General features: G+C 31.3%; 1 protein-coding gene across 1 annotated transcript; it reads left to right on the top strand.

The window, feature by feature from the left end:
- Nucleotides 1–3,167: 3,167 nt before the first annotated feature.
- On the top strand, nucleotides 3,168–17,818 carry LOC139501176 (uncharacterized). The gene is made up of 9 exons (XM_071290168.1): nucleotides 3,168–3,256; nucleotides 3,856–3,996; nucleotides 9,615–9,656; nucleotides 10,062–10,138; nucleotides 11,797–11,877; nucleotides 13,736–13,868; nucleotides 14,484–14,563; nucleotides 15,549–15,660; nucleotides 17,537–17,818. The coding sequence occupies exons 1-9, from the start codon at nucleotides 3,235–3,237 to the stop codon at nucleotides 17,767–17,769; spliced, it is 921 nt and encodes a 306-aa protein (XP_071146269.1). The 5' UTR covers nucleotides 3,168–3,234; the 3' UTR covers nucleotides 17,770–17,818.
- Nucleotides 17,819–22,917: the final 5,099 nt, after the last annotated feature.

Raw genomic sequence — 22,917 nt, 5'->3', positions numbered from 1 at the left:
AACGTAATATATGATAAAAATTAGCTTCTACAATAACAGATAATATGTGACTTATGGATATATGTGAATATAATGTTTTTAAACTTATTTATAAATCGATTTATATAAATATAGTATAACAACAAATTTATTTCAATCAATAGAACACCGTATATATGGTCAACAAAAGATAAAATGTATTTGAACAGATTCAGTATACATTACCAGTATGATAACGCGTGGCACTTAATGACACTAGCTCGAGTCAGATTATGTATAAATGGAAACACACGATATTTCCAAAGATGCGATTGTATTACTACGTTAAAATATATGACCATTTTTAAAATAACTCTTGAACACATAAACGGAATTTGAATTCAAACTTGAAAACGTTATATATATTAGTGATTATCCTCCCATTGAAAATAAAATAAACTGATATTTACGCATTCATTTAGATAAATAGAACACTATGTAGTCATTGAAAAGATAAATGTATTTGCACAGTTTTACTTTAAAATAATTTTCTATGGATAACATAACAACGGGGTGATAAAAGTAAATTAGAAGATATGTTTTTATCAGTACGCAGAGCTCTGAACAGTACGTTTATTTTTATCAAGTTATTCATATAATCAAAACAACGTAGTTGGCTATCTAAACTAAAAGTATTCGCAAACTGTAGGTTCATGAAACAAAAATGAACGTCAACTGCTGGTATATTTGTGTTGTGCTTATTATGTACTCCAGCTTGATCACTAAAGGTTTCCTTCTAGACAAAAGTACCATTGGTCCACATTTAAGCGGTGGATCGGTTATGACCAATAGACAATTCCTGTCTCTAATTGGACTTATAGCCGACGAAAAATAACATCGATAGCTACTAGAACAAAAAGCTGCCGCACTAGAAAAACAGCAAGCTTTTGTTGATCAGGATAGTAAAATTTCTCAAATGGAAAACTACATAAAACAACTTGAAAATAGAATATCGTCAGTGGAACAGCAAACTACATCACCAGTTAACAATACATGTACTTGTCTAGCGGAAAGCAAGGTGATCGAAAAACTATCTAAAAGAACCATGGACATTGAACTTAAGTATATTGCCCTAGAATCAAAGTATTATGAGTTCTACAATGCCCGTAACAAAACAAATCAACGGATTAATGAAGTGCTACAGGAAGTAAGTGTCTTGCGTAATCTGACAGTACACCAGACATTAAACTCTTTCAAAAATGAGTTGCTAACCATAAACGCCACAACAAATCAATTAGAAAGCAGTAGTCATGCTAGAAGTCAGGATATTTTAGCTTTTAACAGGAGTTTACACACAACAGCAAACTACGTTACCACCAATACATTGTCCATACGTAAAATTCAGTATTACATGAACATTTCGGAAACCATTGAGAAGTTAAATCGTAATACGACGAAAAAGAGTTTGAAGAAATGGAAGACCGACAAAATCAAACAGATAAGAGTTTAAGCCAGTTTTACGATACCTGTAACAAAAGTTTAAATCAACTACAACAGGAAATATTTGACTTTCGCAATCTGTGGAATGAAACTTAAATTCAGACCTTTAACTCTCTACAAAAAGAAGTGCAAACCTTTATCTCAAAGTTCCAAAAGTTGGAAAGCATTAGTTAGGCTAGAAGTCGGGACTTATTAGCTTTATACATGAAAACACAAACAACAGAAAATTACGTTACAAACATTACATTGTCCATCAGCCAAATTCAAAACAATATAAACTGGTCTGAAAATATTGCGAAGGAAAGATTCAGTACCACGAAAAACAGTTGAAGAAATTGGAAAATAGACAAAATCATACAAATAAATATCTCAACCAATTAGAACATCGACAAAACGTGACATATATTAGTTAAAAGGGAAGTAGAACAAAAGCAAGACGTTGCTTGGAGCTTGGAGCTTGCTGCGAGTTTAATACATGCTGCACTAGAAACGATCACGCTTCTAAACGAACACATACAGTAAACGCGTTTACTCTGCGTTAACTTGATAATTTTAGAAGACAAAATCAAATGAAAGTTTGTCATTTATGCCTTTTTGAACAAATGTTCATTTTCCTTGTGCTGAAAGTAAGTTTAAAACGTAAAAACGCAGTCTGTCAACTTAATTAACGTTTTTGTACATCAATGATAATAAAAGGTTATATATAGTTATATATTGCCAAAATACCAAGTTGAACATGGATATCTGTTGGAATAAACTTTATTTTTTTCGCGACAAATGTAATGTCGATGAATTGAAACAGTTAAGCGTAAAATGAATACCTTTCGCAAATTTTTTGTTCTTCCCTCGCCGTGATTCGAACCCATGCTACCGAGATATCGTGACACCAAATCGCCTGCACTGTAGCCGTCCCGCTAGATATATATGATTTATAACTTTCGTACCTTGAAGTAGACTTATGACACACGTTCGAAAGGCATCCATTTTGATTTGATGAACGAAAAATGTTCGAAGAAATCAACAGTTTCCTATTAATGTTTATTCTTATAAAAACTTTAAAAAACCCAACTCTTTAACAATTTATAGAACAGATTAAACCTATTTCATTCCATTTGTCCTTAGGGACATGTGGATTTCCTTAGATAAATTTTAGGTTCCCCGGTGAAATAACTTTTAAAAAGTAAAATCGCAAAAATAATGAAATCCTAGGGAAATTCAAAACGAAAAGTCCCTAAACAAATGTCATATCAAAAGCTCAAACACATCAAACTAATGGATAACAATTGTCGTATTCCTGACTTGGTACAGGCCTATTCATGCAGAAAATTGTGGATTAAACCTGGTTTTATAGCTAGCTAAACCGCTCACTTGTATGACGTAGATGGCATTTGTAGCAAATTTAAATCATTCTTAAAAAATATTATGACTGGAGAGATTGGAATTAGCGTCCAAAACACTTGATAATTTTGTGTATTAATACAACCTTACAACAAAAAGAAGCCCATCTCATACAAAAGATAATCTGCTGTTTTATGGAAGACGTCCAGGTATGGTCATACAATGTATTTACAAATAGTAGTCAAGATGTCTGGGAACTAGTTAAATGAAGTATTTGTTACAAGTATACAACATTGTCTATCATAAATGTAGACCTGTTATCTGGAGAAACAAATCGTGTCACATAATTAGATAAGGTAACATATATAGCACGGAAAAGTTCAAATGATTTATTATATAGAACATTGTAGAAGAGGAATTATAACTTGAACGTGGATTATGTGTAAAATTATTCTTGTTGGTAAATAGTTTAATGTTATATACTATGATACCTTTCGTACGATCGATACAGATGTGAAGGAAAAAAAACACGGAGGAAAAAAGTGCGGTATATCATCTTAACCCTTAGTAACAATACGAGCATTCACATTATTTTTCATAATTTATAAAAACAGTCGAATAGACAAACAACAGTATACAACATACCAATCCCACCACTTACAAAGTGAACAATTTTTGAAATAAACGGGACAGATCTCGCGTGCTCTGGATAATAACGCAATCACTTTTTAACAGTCAGGATAACTGTAAATAATGTTTCAGATAAATTCAATACTAGTATGTTAAAAATAATCTTCAATTACAATTCATAATTTGTCAAGATATTTCAGTCGCTCAACACATACTAGAAAAGAACGGAAACATCGGGCTGATGGTGGGTGTATCTTTAATTTATACATCAAAATAAAGAAAAATGATACACATGTTGGTAGGTATGAGCAATTGTTTTCTTCAGTTCTTATCAGAAATGGCATTTCCCACAAATATTCATTTATTCATATTGTGAAATGGGATATACTTGTATAATTTGTTTGGTAAAATTATTTTTCATGTCAATAGCAATAGCAATTTGTGTAACAACGGCAGAAATATGTGAAGATGTAGATACTACAGCATGTGAAAGGGTTAAACTCATCCGACCTGGCATGTGCCGTGAACCATATATGTCAAAACAGTGTAAGAGGCATTGTGGAAATTGTCGTAAGTTTCCAATATATCACCATATTTGTTTTATCTTTTATGTAGAACAAATCAGGTCGTTGGTTTGGAATATCATTATAGCATCTCAAGCCATGTAAATGTTTCCTTAAAATACAGTAAAAGGTTGATTCAGAGTTACAGCCATAATGTTTTGCGTCTGTTATGAATATTAGACTAAGTTGGTAATCACATCACACCTCCCTTTGACACCCTTGGCTTTCAACTGTTGATTTTTTTTATTGTATGGAGTAAAGCTTAATCCGTAAAATCGATTTGAACGAATACGCCATTTGGTATTCGTAATATGATTATTTCATTGTATTATTCACGTGATACATTGTATATGTGCTATGATTGTCACAATACAATATAAAAAGCACATTTAATATTATTTAAAAGAAACAGCTGAATCTGAAAAATTATCTGAAAATTTCGTTAGAATTAATAGTCCAGTCGATTAGTGAAAAAATTGTGGTAAAAGCTTCAAACTTTGCAGAGTGTTAGTTGAGGTCATAACTAACATTTACAGCTATGGACCCAGTTCAGAAAATTAAAATGGCGGCTTTTGGCGGCCATTTTGAAATTGCCTCCAAAAATTAATAAATATTATTAAAAAAAATATGAAAAAATTATTACTTTACATACTTTGATAACCTTTCGTATATTCATAACTAATGACAAAGACTATCAACTGAGGACTATTGGAGTATGAGTGTCCATCTTGAATGGTGGCCATTTTGAAGACGTAAATTTCCAATAAATCATTGTTCGCTATCCTAAATTGTTATTTGAATTTATTATTAGTTTTTTATGCATTTACAACTAGTCTTGCAAATTATTTATTTATGACTGTTGCTAGTTATACAGGGTATTCACCAAGTGCTCAAATAAAGCATGCATATGTTGAAAAAATTAATGTATCTACTTGTAGTTTAGCATGTTAGTCTTAGTTACTTTTTACCACAAAATAGTGCATATATACAAGTTATGACCACTCTATGACGAAAAGGAAAAATATGTAGGTATTGAAATCACCGAAGCTGAAAAATCTAATTATCAAATAGCTTGGAAAGAATTCTGAAATGCCAAGAGAGGACACGTGAGGATTTACAATGCCAAGCAAATACAAAAAGAGCAGACATTTGAGCTGGTAATCAGTCATTTTTTTGTAAGCATACAACTGTTCCAAGTTGATCAAGGCCATACATTGAGAGTAACACTCCAGAATCACTAGGCAAAAGGTACTAATCCTGTCAAAACAAATCTTCTTACCAAAATATATTTTGTCAGGTAAAACGAAAAAAGTTAAAGATGAGTCACTGATTGAAAATACCAGTTAAATAACCAGACACAGTTGTGATGAATCAACAAGAACAATGATTGCAGGGAGTTTTTTTATGAGGTATCTAACTATCATCATGAAGCATCCACAGTTATGATCTACAATAGAGTACATGACTGTCACATAAACTACTAACCATTGTTCTTGTAACCTCAGTGCTGGAGATTTATATTTCAGGAGCAGATATTATACTAAATGTTTGCTAGAACTGCACGACAACGCGATGCTAGTAAGACAGAATTCAAATACACAGAAAGAAAGTTAGGAATCTGTTATCCATGAAATGGGGCTAGTCAAATAGTAAAAAAATAGTGTCGGCTCACATTCTGAGACAGATATTGTTTTAATATTTGAAATTGCTGATATCGTTAAATTGTACAGTAAACGTCTTTAATAAATATGAGTTGTCATGGAAGAAATTATTAATACAACCCTTGTGAAAAATTAGGGTCATGTCTTAAAGTCGTGATAGTGAAGGCCTTATCATAGGCAAAGTAACTAGAATAGTTTGATTGAGTTTGGCTTGCTATTATAAAAAGGTTTAAAGGAACATTCAATGTAGGCTGTCAAAATGAATCAGTTCCACAAACACTGAGACATGTTACCCTCTATCTGAGGACTAATAAGTTGCAGTTGTATCCTGTCGACGACGTGTTGAAAACTTGAACTAGATGAGAAATGGAAGTGTTGTCTGCCATTCAACGACATTACTGGTCTTTGTCTCGATGTTTGGACATCATGTACCATTCCTTCTAAAGAAACTTATGATTTTGTTGATCCAGTACCACTTTACAATGTCTGGTTTCTTATTTTTTCTTTCAATTGGCAACTTATCTTCAACATCAGAAGTATGTTTTCACTTTTACTGATGAAATATTTTGAGATCTGAACATTTGTTTGACAGGATTTGCTCCATTTTGCCTTGTGATTCTGGAGTGCTTCTGGAGATCCATAGCCTTCATGCAACTGTTTCAAATTTAGCGAAAGAAAAAACAATTCAAGACCCAACATCTTTGTATGCTTAAAGAACTGATTACTAGCTAACATGTCTATGTCTATTCTGTTTGTATCTGCTTGGCATTGCAAACCCTCTCACATACTCTCTTGTCGTTTCACACATTCCTTCCAGTCTATTTGTCCATTAAGTTCTTCATATATTTAGCTCAAGTATTTTCGAAATCTAAAATTTTTATCCTTTCCAACAACAACTTTCGGTCATAAATTATATTAAATATATGTAATTTTTGTTGTAAGAAGATACTTAGGAAAACGTGTAAGTAACAGAAATTCCGATACTGATACCTTTATTTCGTAAACATGTGCATGCGTGATCTGACCACTTGGTAAGTATCCAATATAAATAAGCAAAAAAAGTATAAATGCAAACCATGAATTAATCAAAATAGCGAATAATGATATATTGGAAATCCATGTTTTCAAACTGGGCATCATTCATGGTGGCTACCAAAACATCAATATCTGAAGTCCACAGTTGTAAGTCCTTGTCATCTATGATGAATATATCAGATGACTATACAGGAACCTTTCTGCAGCAAGCACGTAACTAAACACGGTTACCAAGGACATGTAAATGTGTAAAGGCAGTATTGAGTTGTACTACTCTTTGTAAATGTGGAGGACAATGTGATAGAATATGATATACAGAGACAGCTATTGTTTGGCTTGACACAACTTGCACATTTAATTTATTTTGAAATATTTTTAAAGTCAGTTGATTTTCTTTTAACATCACTTGTATGATATGAAACTCATTATGTCTGCAATCACAGTTTTAAATAAATATCAACAAACGAATTATCCTGTAATCAGCCAACTTTAATAAATGATAGGTATACAAATACTTGTTTGCTTTATTTGTACTTGTAAACTAAAATTCTCCTGTGATTATATGTTGAAGATGCGGTAGGATGAATATTGCTTTTAGCGTAATAGTTCATTTTAGGATAATTTCTGTTTTAACTATGTCGATTACTTTTGAACCTTAGAGAACAATGAATCATATTTTAAGAACTAAAATTTCAAGTGTTGGGTGTGAACTTCAGGATAAAAACACTAATTGTACATTGTCGGAAAATATACATTTATTTGTACCCTCTACAAAACAAGAGGAAAACTTTGGGTAATCGCTTTTCGTCCTGTTTCTATAGCTCATACAAATACATTTTTATATTTTCAACAATGTACATATATTGTATATTTATTTTCATCGAATTATGACTTTGAAGCTTTACCTATTTTGGCTAAAAAAAAAAGATTTTTCAAGATGGCCGCTATTCAATATGGGTAACATTTTCGAAAATTTTGTTCAAAAAGACAATTGTTATCAGCACTGTCATTCTATTTACTAGATTTCATGTCAATATCTTCTCTAATATTATTTTCGTATTTTTTTTTATTAATTTATAGAGATCAAACGTCCGCCATTTTAAAAATGGCCGCCTCCTGCGCCAATTTCGACTTTCAGAGTGGGTCCGTAGCTTAAAATGTTGCTCATGGCATATACTACTACTATGCCAAATTTCATGCTTTTACCACAATTTGAGCAATTTTGACAAAAATCTGCACAAATCGACTGGACTAAAAATGGGCAATTATGATATGCACACAATACATAAGGTATTAGTATCAATTTATGAACTGGTCGGAAACCTTAACCTGTATGAATTATATAACTATTTTATATATACTTTTTCCCAAATTATGAGGAAATATATATTTCTAATATCGTAGCTTTTTGACCTAGATAAATTAAATTCTTAAATTTTACAGAAATACTCAAAACTAAATAACAACCTATGATTCAGTATGATCAATATATTTTAAAGATAGTTGTATCGTTTGATGACAATCTAAGGTGATTTGAAAAAAGTTATGAAAAAAATTAAAGTGTACTATCTCTATTTTGTCCAAACTGCAAATCCTTGCTTTTTTGATCTAGATTAATCTAATTCTTAAATTTGACAGCAACACAACAAAAAACAAAATGACCTGTGATTCAGTAAGCTTGATATATATCTATGATAGCTGCATAGTTTAATGAAAATCCAAGTTGAATTGAAAAAGTTAAAAAAAAATAAAGTGTACTATCTCTATTTTGTTCGAACTGCAAATTATAGCTTTTTTTTACCTAGGTTAATTGAATTCTTAAATTTGACAGCAATAAAACAAAAAAAACAAGATGACCTGGGATTCATTAAACTTAATATATATCTAAGATAGCTGCATAGTTTCATGAAAATCCTAGTTGATTTGAAAAACTTATTAAAATATTAAAGTGTACTATCTCTATTTTGTCCGAATTGCAAATCCTAGCTTTTTTTTCCAAGATTACTTTAATTCTTAAATTTTACAGCAATCCAACAACAAATTAAATGACATGGGATTCAGTAAGCTTAATATATATCTAAGATAGCTGCATAGTTTGATGAACATCCAAGTTGGTTTGAAAAAGTTATTTATATAATAATTTTTACTTTAACCTATTGTAGAATTAAATTCTTTCATTTCACTGCAATAAATCAAACTACCGAATAAGCTTGAATTTTGTAAGATCAATATTTAATTTAGTTAGATGGGCTGAATAACACCAGTCAAAACTAAATTTGAAGGTCAAGACTAGTCGAGACAGGTCGAGACTAGTCAAGACAGGTCAAGACAGGTCGAGACAGGTCGAGCATTGGTCAAGACCATTTCAGACTACACAAGGATCATCAGACTAATTAAGTAAAGTCGCGACCTAGTCGAGTACATTTAAGTACAGTTAATTACAGTCGAGACAATGTCGAGACTAGTCGAGTAAACTGTGTGCTCGATATTACAGGTCGAGCACAAAAACTGGTCAATTTAGACTCTGAGCAGTTTGTATTGATACTGTATACCATTCATAAAACCTGCACATTTTTAACAAATGTCTAACATCTATTACTTTTTTTAAATGTTAGAGAATGATTTAAATTATATGCGACTACCCTACAATAATTTGTGAAATATTGCGGATAAAAAAAGACTCGAATTCCTTTATTATTAAGTTTAGGTAATGTTGCGTATTCAATTTGTATAAGGACTGCGTTGTAAGCGTGTTTGTCCTTTCGTTAGTTTTCTTCTTATTTTTCATGACATTGTTAGTTTCTATTGATTAAGATGTTTGGGTTGTTCATTAGGTTCTGATTCATGCATTATTTTTATTGTTGTAATAAAAATAGCCAACCAAATAAGAATAAACCAAGTGTACACACTCTTGTTTTTCTCATTATAGCTTTAGCGAAAAGAAACCCAGGCACAGCTAGCCAAGGGAATCGTAAGTTATTCTTACTAATTAGTGAAATCGATGTCTAGATATACACGATCAAAGTACTTAAAAATTGATGATAAAGATAGGTTGAATTAACACAAAAGTACAAAAAGAGGCCAACATCTATTATATATATATATAGATTGTTAAATACAGTATTGATGGCCAGTTGAGTCTCAACAAGTTCACAAAGTTAATGAATATTTGTAGATTCATGGTAAATGCTTTTTAAATGGGGAGGGGTTATATATGCAGTTTTATGTAAACTAGTTTATTTGTTTGATTTATACTACATTTGAGTTTGAAAACAAGTATTACAAGCACATGAGTTAGGTAATTATTACGTATTACAAGTCAGTTTTCAAATCGTGTTGAATATCAAGTTGGAATGTATACACTTTCCTTTCTCAGTGACCTGCTACCAGTGCCCATCGCATATTCCGTATAAAGGCGCATGCACGAAAACTACACAATGTCAGTCTGGATACGTAAGCATATCTCTATTTTTTCAGTTGAATAGAACCATAACCCATCTAGCCTTTATATGTAATACAAAGATATAGAAGGATGTGATATGAGTGCCAATGAGAGAAATCTCCATCCAAGTCACAATTTATAAAAGTAAACCATTATAGATGAAGGTACGGTCTTCAACATGGAGCCTTGGCTCACACCGAACAGCAAGCTATAAAGGGCACCAAAAAAATACTAGTGTAAAACCATTCAAACGGAACAACCAATGGTCTAATCTATATAGCAATGTAATGCATGATTTATTGATAGATTTATTGACAGTTTCCATAACGTGAAGATATGCATATTTCAGTTTGATTAAACCATTAAATAATTGCTTGATGTCCAGAGAAAAGTTTTTATTGAACATTTTGTAATCAGAGAAATGTGTAAAATTAATACCTTCATACACAATAGAGACTCGTCATAGACCACGTCCTGAATTAAATACTGAAAACCATCTTATTTTCGCGAATACTTTATTTCGCGTTTAATCCGTTCTAGTCCACTTTGCGGTTATCAAATTTCGCGACTTTCTTATTTCCTAGATGTAGTTTAATAAGGAAATATACACATTTTAAATATTTTCATCGATTTATTTTCGCGTAATTTGTCTACTTGCGGCAGTCGCGAAAATGAATCACTCGCGAAAAAAAGTTGGTACATGGGGTACGGTCTCAAATTATTACCAAAAAAAAAAAAAAAAAAAGAAAAGTTAGTTTCATATTGGAATGTCATAACAAATGGTGATATATAACAAATGTTTAAAACATAATTTTTGAAGATTCCTAGACAAAAATCAAATCCATAAAGAAAAAAAAAGAATAATTTTGAGAAGAGGTGCTATTTCTTACATGTTCCCATTGAGGTCTATAAATAATCATGACAAAACATGTTTGGTGAGGGAAAGGGAATGGGTGCTTTTCATGTATAAATGTGATTGTTTTTCGGTTTCTATTGCTTAATAGGATACTTATTTTGTATGTCATTTGTTTGCTATGCGTTTTACTTTAATATTATTTCGAAAGGCTTAATAACTTAAATCGACACAAGACATGAGAACCAGCTCACAAACAAACATGCAAAATGACAAAAGACATTGAAATACGAAAAGAAACCAACTATTCAGCTGTTTTCTGTTCTTTGGTCGGGCTGTTGTGTCTTTGCCACATTCCCCATTTCCATTCTCAATTCTATATACATAAATATACTGTCAATAGATATAGGAAGAGGTGGTATGAGTGCAAATGAGACAACTCTCCATCTAAGTCACAATCTATAAAAGTACAACATTATAGGGTAAGATCCGGTCTTCAAACGGAACCTAGGATCACACCGAACCGCAAGCTATAAAGGGCCCAAAAAATTACTAGTGTAAAACCATTCAAACGGGAAAAACAACGGTCTAATCTATATAAAACACGAGAAACGAGAAACACTTATGAACCGCATAAACAAACGACAACTACTGAACATAGGACATGTACAAACAATTGCAGCAGGATTAAACGTTTTAATGGTACTGTTACATGTGTTAAGCAGTTATTAGCCAAATTTCAACAAATCTTGTCTACTAGATGGATGTTACATTTTTTATTGAACAAATGAAGTTGTCGATAATTTCTATTTGAAGGTTTGTTCCATTAAGAAGACAACAGTATCTGGTGGTCATATATTTTGGCCTTTAGTTGAAATGGGATGTATGTTGGAACAGGTATAATAAATTCATTGAAAACTTAGAGGGACCCAACCACTTGATTTGTCTCGTTTAATTTTCATCACATTTAGAATTGTTTTTAAATTTGACAAAAATATAGCAAGAAATTTGAACCCTTAAATTTACCATGTTTACAAAATCATTTTTTTGGGGAATATAGCAGTTTGTAGAGCATTAATTTTGAGTTGCTTGAATTCTTTTAACTTATAGAAGGTGATTTAAACTTTCATCTGAGTTAACTCTGTTTTAAATTAGTGTCATGTTCTCTGATGAGTCATGATTGAATACTCATAAAAAGTACATCGAATTATCATTCTAACCTTTTCTTTTTTGTGCAAAAATTTAAAACGGAAAGTCCCTTATCAAGTAGCAAAATAACAGAATAAAACAAAGGAATGAACATCAACTTTCATATTCCTAACTTGGTACAGGCATTTTATTATGTAGAAAATAGTGGATTAAATCTGGTTTTATAGCGCTTAACCTCTCACATGTATTACAGTCGCATCAAATTCCATTATATTGACACCGATGCGTGAACAAAACAGACATAATAATTAAAATTGGCAAATAGGGGTACATCATTCATCAACGTGTCACAATCTCAATTAGAACATAAACAAACAAATTACGTCTCTACATTCAAACAATGACATCTTGTTTGGTCGTTAAATGTTAAGTTTGGATTTGATTTGAAATTAGTATATCACTACTTCAATATCTTTTATTTCTGTGTTCACTCAGAAACATTTTCGTTTCAAATATGTGAAATACCAGTATTGTTAGGGCAAATCCATCTGTGATACGCCCTATACATGCTATAGAAAAAAAGATGTGTTATGATATATAAAAGGCAATTTTGTTTTCTAACTATTTTCTCATTTCAGTTCTTCAATCCTTTCTAGTATGCTTGTACAAGCAACTAACGTCTTAACCATTTAACAATGACATTTCAATTAATCATTTCATATTTTGATGGAATTAAAACTTGAAATTGATTTATCAATACTTTTCGAGATATTTCATTTCTGTAATCAGTTTTCACACAATGAATTGTAACGATGTAATGATTTAAAAGAGATTGCTTACACATATCTCTGTGATACATTATGTTCTGATTTAACCGATATGGTCACGATTATTGTCAAATTTATCGATTATTAATCGATAGCTTGTACGATTATAGTGACAGTGTTTACTCTGTTTTGCTTTTGTGCGTAATTGATAAGGATAAGTAATTATACATCTTTTTTATACACTGTCAATTACTTCAACAGTATTACATTGTTCAGTTCAGTTTCTTGTATATTCCTCCATTACTTGTGGAGCACTACCCAAAGGGTATAATTAATATCAAAATAAATCTAATCACAAGTATGCTGCTAATTGAACTTATGTCCGTTTTTTCATAGATCCACTTTCACAGAAAAATACATGAAATAAAGGGAAGGAAATTCGAAAAAAATTAAATCTGATGTTATGTTAAAAACATGTACCCATAATATACGATTAAATCATAAAATGACAAAACAAACTTAAAGCAGTAAAGTATGAAACTTTATTCACCTAATCAACATAATTATGTATTTTTGTCATTTTAAATCATTAATAATTAATAATAATCATTGTAATAATTTGTTTGTAATTATACTACCCCCTTAGGGCGTCCTTGATTGACAATAAAATTATTTTATTGTATTGTATTATATTGTATTGTATTGTATTGTATTGTATTGTATTGTATTGTATTGTATTGTATTGTATTGTATTGTATGATCATAAGAAAATACCCCTTTCTGAATGTATTTCTTGAGCTTTCATTGTACCAATAAATAATTCAAGTTTGTTTAAATAGTCTTGCAGCAAGATAGGAAGTGGCTTTGGACGTCGATCAGCATTTACTCCGTATTGTTGTAAAAATAATTTATGTAACGATCATCAACCTCTGCCAACTACTACACTCATGCCTACTATACCGCCAAATCCATGTAAGTAAATGTGTATTAGTTGTTCTAACACAATTATTGTGTAAGATATTTTGATACAGTTTTTTTCTTCTAAAAACGCAAAGTATTAGGAGTAAAAGATTTAATCTATACACTGTAGGCAGTACGATGCATGAAAAATTACTTCTTTTTTCATTTGATAATTTCTACTATCACTTTCACATTTTGAATTGTTTATTGATCCGTGTTGAAGATTATTAGGTATTATGTGAAATCAGCAGGTCACAGTTTGTATTCCGATATATACAAATTATGTTACCCTATCAGATGTCTTAATTTGTAATAATACGAAGCGTATGCACACCTTTCAAAGCAAGAAGAAGAAAAAACATGTAAACTACAGAGTAACAACCTCCAAAACAAGTAAATCTTCATTTCAAGGACTATGAACATAAAAGCATAATGGTTTGTTAAGCAGGCTAGATATGTCATCGTGTCCACTTTTTGGTTTGTCATTGTAATCCATTAGTGAGATTCGAACGCTGGTAAACTACTTTTGCCTTATCTTGTCACTCTAATAATTCCGACAAGTTTACCTTTATATATGCCTGTTAAGTACCTATGTTAATACAACTATTTTCCAAATGTGTAATATAGATTGTCCAAGTGGATTCCAATATGTCAGTGGGTCGTGTTATTTGGTGAACTTAACTACAATGACATGGTCAAAGGCACAGGTAAATGTCATTTAAGTACATAGTATATAACATGCATAAATGACAATATTACGTAATAAATTATCAAGACAGTGAAATGTATAAAAAAAATATTGGAATTCTGATTAAAGGTTGGATGATAGATATTTACACATTTATTATTGTGCTTTTTCACTGAGTATGGTTTATCAACCTTTTTGAATGTAATAATGTTAGATTTTTAAGTAATAATCATGTTCCCCCATTTCTCTTATATCTTTATTTGATATAAACATTAGAATAAGACAAGATGACTCCACCAATAACCTTTTGAGATAGTAGTAAGTAACTATGTATCACCGTACGGTAATCAACAAAGCACAGAGCCAATAGTTATCAAAGGTACCAGGATTATAATTTAATACGCTAGACACGCGTTTCGTCTACATAAAGCTCATCAGTGACGCTCAGATAAAAAAAGTTGTAAAGCCAAACAAGTACAAAGTTGAAGAGCATTGAGGACCAACAATTTCAAAAAGTTGTGACAAATACTGCTAATTAGGTAATCCAATACCACAAATTTAGGTTTAAAAGGACCAGAAATCAGAAATTATTTCAACTAAAATAATCGGAAGTTCTGGATTTTTGGCGAATTTCTCTGAACAATTGGTCTTTTATTAATCGAAAGTTTCAACTTATTTTAAACAAATTTCAAACGCTTAAACATGTTAAACATAGCACTTTAAGCACTTTTAACATTTTATTATCAGATTTGTCTTTCTATTTTTTGTAAAAGCTTTGTTATCCCACGTTGATACTGTTTATTTTGTGTTAAAGTATTGTTCAGCTGAGGAACAAATAGGAACACCATAGTATATTTCTTTTTTGCATAAGGGTGTTTATTAAAAGCTCTAACTGTAACAATATTAGTTCATATTGTAAAATTTTGTTCGTGTAGTGTACTGTGATTTGACTTGATAAATTGAAATAAATGCCGTACCTTCTTCGCTTTTATTTTTAATTTAAGGACTTTTGCCGAAGTCACGGTGCACACTTAGCTGATTTCACTACAAGATATCAGATGGGACCTGTAATACAAAAAGCAGTAATACCACTGTCATCTCATTTTCAACACTTTGGTATAAGTTTTTCTAATTGCTCTATTTTATATTTATTTATAACGAATCTACGTCTTGTCATATGCATGTAATGAATAGCTACATTCATTAATTTATTAAGTTTGTGTTTTCTTTTCTGTATAACATTAAGATAAGAGGGGGAGGACAGGGGTAAGGGAGACAGGGAGAAAGGGGGTAGGAGAAAGGAGAAAGGGGTGGGAGAAAGGAGAAAGACGGTAGGAGAAAGGAGAGGAAGGCTGGGAGAAAGAAGAAAAAATAAAATATCTCTCCTTTTAAAAAAATTTCTAATATCTCAAGAAAAAATATCTCAAAAGGAGATGTTTTATTCTAATGGGAGAAAGAAGAACGCGGATAGGAGAAAGGAGAAGAGATAACCTTGCAACAATTTAAATGTCTTGACTACTGTTGATTCATTATTTTTAGTCGGATACCAATTTTCGTCGATTTATTGGGTACAGATGAACCACGAAATTAACTGTTCAATGAATGATGCATGTTCTATAGGCTTGTATGCAGACTTTGACAAAAACCACACAATTAGATATCCATAAAACATCAAAGTGTGTCTTTATGCATGACAACTGGTACCCACGACATACAATATTTAAAGTATGCGACATAATAATAATAAATTTAAGTATAAAAGAGTCATAAGATAACAAATCACAATACAAAGAATGAATTCGAATTCAAAAAAAGATTATACCTTGATCAGAAAGAAGATTGAAAAATAGATAAACGGATGTCAAGAACAACTCCAAAGAACAAGAACAACTGAATAACACAAACCAAAAAGCAACTGGCGGTATTTTCAGATAGTCCAGTAGAGTAGGTATACAATACTTGAATACATGTACTTAATAGTTACTAATTGCAAGTATATGTTTGTCAAGTTTCGACAGAACGACATAAGTGCATCTCATTTCAACAGTTCTCTGTAAGCGGCGCTTCATATGAGGGTAAAAAAAATCATGATAAAAAATGCATTCTATAAAATATTGTATCAACTGGGAGATATGTAAATTTTTTTATGTTTTGCTGACATTTTGCTACATTAAAAGGGAAATTGTCTTACCCCCGTTATTACTTTAGCTGCGCGAAAGTTTCCGCTTGTAAACATGGTGATATACAATGTAGTTGTATATTACTTCATCAGGAACGTTCAAATCCCACCTAAAAAGGAAACCCATGATGCATACGAACTTAATATGTTAGGAGCTATACAACCAAAAGGCACATAATAGATCGGGCAAAAATCAATCCCATCTAAGGCGAAGTATGTAACTAATAATTTCAGACAGGTATGATATAACCCGTATCATTATTGAAGCATTGCCTATTGACAAATGCATATAAACATGGAGTACGAGTCCTCTATTAAAGAAGTATGTGGTACCCTTGACTTCAAAATCGATGAGATACATGAATGTGCATTTAGGAAAGTCCCAATATATATGTAGCATGAATGTTGATATGATCCCGCTACATTGTCATATTATACTCTATATTAACAACCAAATATTCATACCTTATTCTGAATTAGTATCTACAGTATCTACAGTTCATTTCACGTTTTGTACGTTGACTAATTCAATCCTTCACTAAATCCTTTAAAAGTATTTCAAAGTTTTGTTTCCGCTTTAAAGAGTTAGCCTCATGGTATTTGGCTTTCGTGTTAAAAAACTGTGTAAACATACATTTATCACAACTGACTAAATAATTCAAACAAACATATCAATGAATGTAGCAAAGACACAAACGAAAGACGCCAACAAGAAAGTGCTCTCGATATCAAACAAATTAAACACACAAAGCTTAAAAAACTATGTTTCAGTTTATTTTTTCAGATTTTTAGGTGGTTTTTTTCTAACTTCAGATCCGCATTGTTGGATAGATGCTGTATATTCTGACAGCCAACACCACTGGATTTGGTCGCACAGTTCTGCCTTAATTGATTATCGTTCTTTTACCCAATTAGCACATAGTAGTGGTAAAACTTCAAAGTGTGCATTTGCTACCTATGCTGCGGGAGTTACTCCATTGATATTTGAAATCGAGGTTGATTGCAGTCGACGTTACATTCCTTTATGTAAAGTTAATCCCCTGTAATAACATTAAATAATCGTCGTAATGATAATTGCGATGATATCAAGAATGATTTTTCTCTTCTTTTTTCCTTAGTTCTTGACCAAATTATACTTTTTTCGACATGATCATTTCGTTCTTTGACAAATAAGTCGATCAGGCTTAATGACGTCACACAACAAAAAAGATGACAAAACAAATTGGATACATTTTGCTAACAAAAAAATTCAAAAATTTAGAGAAACAGATTCTACCGCTGAATGTCATGCAATACGATTTTTGTCTAAGTTCGACCAAAATATTAGTCTTAGATGCATGACCTTTTTATTAGTTGTTAGTGGCTTTGAACTGGCTGTTAGTAACTGCGAGTACTCTCAGATCTGTACTAAGTGTCTTTTTTGTTGTTGGGATATACAAGTACCCGGCGACGTCCACTCTGTGTAGTATTTGCATTCGTATCTATATAAGCCTTTTGTAACTGATTTTTATAGTTCGTTCTTTACTGTTAAACCACTGTCCCAGATTAGGGGAGGGTTGGGATCCCGCTAATATGTTTACCCCGCCTTATTCTGAATGTATGTGCCTGTCCCAAATCAGGAGCCTGTAATTCATTGTTTGTCGTTTGTTTATGTGTCGCATATTTGTTGTTCGTTAATGTTTTGTATATAACATGTATAAATTATGCCGTTAGTTTGAATTGTTTTACATTGTCATTTTTTGGGCCTTTTATAGCTTACCATGCGGTATGGGCTTTGCTCATTGTTGAAAACCGTACGGTGACTTATAGTTGTTTGATAATTTCTGTTTTATTCGGTCTTTTGTGAAGAGTTGACTCATTGGCAATCATACCACATCTTCTTTTTTCTTATATTTAGTAACATAATCTTAACGAGGATACCTAAAGCATTCCAAACCTAGGAGTTTACTCATAGAATACAATACATTTCAGTGATGATCTCTGTAGTATTCTATAAAGAAAATGCAAAATAAAACGAAAACAATCTTTGAATATGTGTTAATGTGAAATCGTCGATCAAACCACAATATTAATGACATGAACAAACTTTATCTTCTTTTTTTTGTTCGTGCATGTGACTTTGAGATACACATGCGCTGTTTCTTTTTGTGATTAAGTACGGCATATTCTTTCTCTGCGTACTTTTGTTGGTGCAACTCAATGACATGCTCTAAGTTTGGGATCATTGCAACAATTCCAATATTCGACAAAAGCGTAACTCACAAAGGTTATCCTGAAAAGCGCGTCTGATGCATGCAATATATATCGTGTTAATCCCTTTTTTTACATGTACTATATTTAACACGTATACACTCTTCTTTACCTTTGAAGATCATACATTTCTGTTCTTTTTTATCTCAAAATAATACTTTTTTGTTGTTATATGGTGTTGTTAAGTATATAACACCTATCTCGTTCTCTATATTGTGTGATACAATATGATGTTACATTTGATGATCATTCACGGTATTCTCGGTTATCACAAAATGTATTGAACTCACTGTTATCTTGTGTTAAGATTGCACTTAAGAAATTGAAAAATTATTATACTATTGAAAAACTATCTTCCACTTTTCACAGTTCTCCTGCAATAGGTGAAAAAATAGAAAAAAAATGGGAACAATTTCAACAACTTGTTATATGATACAAGAAAGATAACTCATACTTGACTGAAAATAAATGTGTAACACAACTGGATAAACATCACAATTGGACAGTGGTTAGTGTGCATCCTATAGATATTATATATATATTTATGTATGGAAGAATTAAATATGAGTTACTATGTTATGATAATAGGAGTTAAAATACTGTTTTTATATATATATGATTTCCAGATATTGTTGGGAGAGAGAAAATAACAACAAAATATAAATGTATGTCATTATATATATGCATTTTTTTTTTTGCTTTTGTTTATGAGCACATGTATGAATAGAATAATTAGGTTGCATTAATAATAATTATAATCGTTTAATATCTATTTAATCGGATATGATTATAAGTCAATGATTTTTTATATATTTTTTGTTGGTTTGTTTTTTGTTCTTTTTGTGTAGTTTTTTTTTTCTTTGTTTTTTTTTTGTTTTTTTTCTTTGTTTTTTGTTTTTTTTCTTTGTTTTTTTTGTATGGGAAGGGGGGTGTGCATATAAGCACTGACACTGACAGGTCAAAATGAATAAACATGTTTTGTACTTTGTATTTTTGTATTTTTACAAAGTATTAAAAATAAGACAAAATTAAAATTTAAAATATGACCTTGACCTCTGACCTTGACCTAATTTTCTTTTTGTTTTTTGGATCAAGGACCTCAAATCAAAAGATCCTAGGTCTCTATCACTTATTGTTTACAAGATAGAAATGTATATCCCTTATATCAAATACATAAGGGGAAATAACTCTCATATGGAGTGTTCATATCGCTTCGGTCAAAATAGGACAAATCATGCGAAGGATATAACAAGCAATTTTATAAAATAAATTTGTCACTTTCGTTTACGGTTACGGAGAAGATGTAGTCACAAGGAAAACAGTGTTCGGGGAGATAACTCCTACAAAGAAAATTGTTCGGCTTAGTATGGGTGAAAATAAAAAGCGCATAAACTGTATGATACTATATAAGAAATATTTTAGCGACATATTGCAAAACAAAAATTTTACGCGAGAACAAAATTTGGCGGAAGAAAATAATAATAATCAGAACAAATGCAATAGGTCTTTCCACAGAAAAGGGGAAAGACCTAATAACATAACTGACTAAAAATACAAACAAACATACACATTAACCTAACAAAGATGCCAACAAAAATTTGATGTAGTTGATAGTAAATTTGTCAAAGACGCCAACAAAAAAAAGTTTTGTAGTTGGTGATTGACTAACAAATTGCGATTAAAAGATGTTGTAGTTGATAGTTCATACCATATCCATATGATTATGGACTTTCCCAATTGATCTTCCTCTAAGTTCAGTATTTTTGTGATTTTACTTTTTTTTTTATAGAATTTCTCGAAAAAGTACAAATTAGGTAAAATATAGATACAACGGTAAACAAAATAGAAACAACACTGTAACATGTGTAAAACCCTCGTTCGTTCGAATCGTACCTCAAGACCCACCTGCACAAAAAATGTATGCGATAATGACCAAGGAACTAAATTACATAAGAAAAGTAGAAATAAAACATGATTGCTTTCTATGTTTAGTGTCGTGACTTTGTATATAATATGTCCACCTTTATACACCGGCCTTTCTCTAGTTGTTTAACATGTATATTCTTGTCTGTGTTGTTGTTACGGTAACTATTCATACCTCTTGATAAATTTTATTTTATTTCAAACTTTCACGTTCGAGCAAATTTTAAGATTAGAGAATTTGCCTATATATATACCAATGCTTCAATTGAAAAGATATCGCAGCTCCATATATAGAAGAGATTTTTACCAATCCGCCGTTTTAGTATACCTTATCACCGCAACAGACGGGCTCGAGTTAAATGAAATGTGTTATCCAGTGAGGAAGGAACTAAAGAGAGTTTCAGGGTCATCTAAGTTCAACTTAGTAAATTGTAAGAAATAAAGCAATTCATGTGTGCGTAACACGGTAAATATGATGTATCAGGCTAGGGATATCGTCTGGATATTCGATACTCGTATCACTAAACCATTGATATATGTCGCATCATAATACTTCTTGTGGGACAAATGTAGAACAATCGGATCAGTAAATAACCAAATTCAACATAAAGACACTGTCACTAATTTACTTTTGAAAGAATTCAGTAAACCAATCTTAAAATACTTAATTTATGGTACAACATGTAAAAGCTTTCTTCATTCTGACAGTTAAAAGACGAACAACTCTGGATATGCCGACATAAATATAGTCAAACTCAAAATACGGCTTCAATTTATAAATTCAAACAAAACATGCAAAAGCGTAAAGAAATTAATCCAAAGACCTAAGAGTGAGTACCCGAAAATGTTCTCTTATTTGACAGTTAAATCCAAAAATGGAATGTATGCACTCAAAAATTTCGAAATCAAAAGTCGATTTGTTCTGTCAATCCTGATGAAGACTTGGGGTGGTTATAATTTTAATCATTAATCAGTTGTAATCTATAATAACTTTTCAAGTAATTATTGTAATCATTAATCAGCCAAAATCTTAGTTTGATCAATTACTTTTCAATACATCTTGTAATCCTGATGTCCGTTTGATTACATTCTGATTAAAAATCTAAAATTATGTTTATGGTAAATATATCATGTCTTAAATGCATATCTGATATCTTAACATTCTTATTATTTATATTTGATAAATATATAACTTGTTAATATAGTTTTATTTCTTTAAGAATGTTAAGATATTATGAAATATGGATACACATGTAATTAGATACCAACAAAATGTTATTTTAATGATTTGTATTAGCTTTTATTAGTAACCATCACTGAAATGGACTATTTTGAAATTCGTCATAATCAGATGTTATCATGATAACTTGCTAATTCAATCCTTAATTCAATTAATCATTTTTGAAAGTGGTGTAATCATTAACTTACATTTAATTTACTGTATAATGATAAAGTAATTGTAATTCAATCAATGATATTGAATTTTGAAAACGTTATACACAATAAAGTAAGCTTATACAATTACAAACCGTATGTATGTAAGTAATAATAATGATTCATATCAATATATAGGACACCATATATGTAGTCACCAAACAAATAAATGTATTTGCATAGTTTCAGTGTACAATTTTATCACATAACGATACAAGTAAGTTGCAAGATATACTTTTATTTTAACGTTTATTTTTATCAAGTTCTGCATGGACATTATTGGCTCTCATTAAAGAGCTTTCGCTGGCCGTGTGCAGAGAGCCCAGGTGGTCGTGTGGTCTAGCGGGACGGCTGCAGTGCAGGCGATTTGGTGTCACGATATCACAGTAGCATGGGTTCGAATCCAGGCGAGGGAAGAACCAAACATTTGCGAAAGCAAATTTACAGATCTAACATTGTTGGGTTGATGTTTAGACGAGTTGTATATATATTATGTACACAGCCATGTATCACCATCATTGATGGCGATCCGATGGATACATCTGTTGTAGAGTTGTCACTGACTCAGACGTACTTATAAATATAAT

The sequence above is a fragment of the Mytilus edulis genome, chromosome 13, assembly GCF_963676685.1.
Source record: "Mytilus edulis chromosome 13, xbMytEdul2.2, whole genome shotgun sequence".
Taxonomy (NCBI): Eukaryota; Metazoa; Mollusca; class Bivalvia; order Mytilida; family Mytilidae; genus Mytilus; species Mytilus edulis.
The sequence above is the reverse complement of the archived record's forward strand: the minus strand, read 5'-3'. Positions and strand labels throughout refer to the sequence as shown.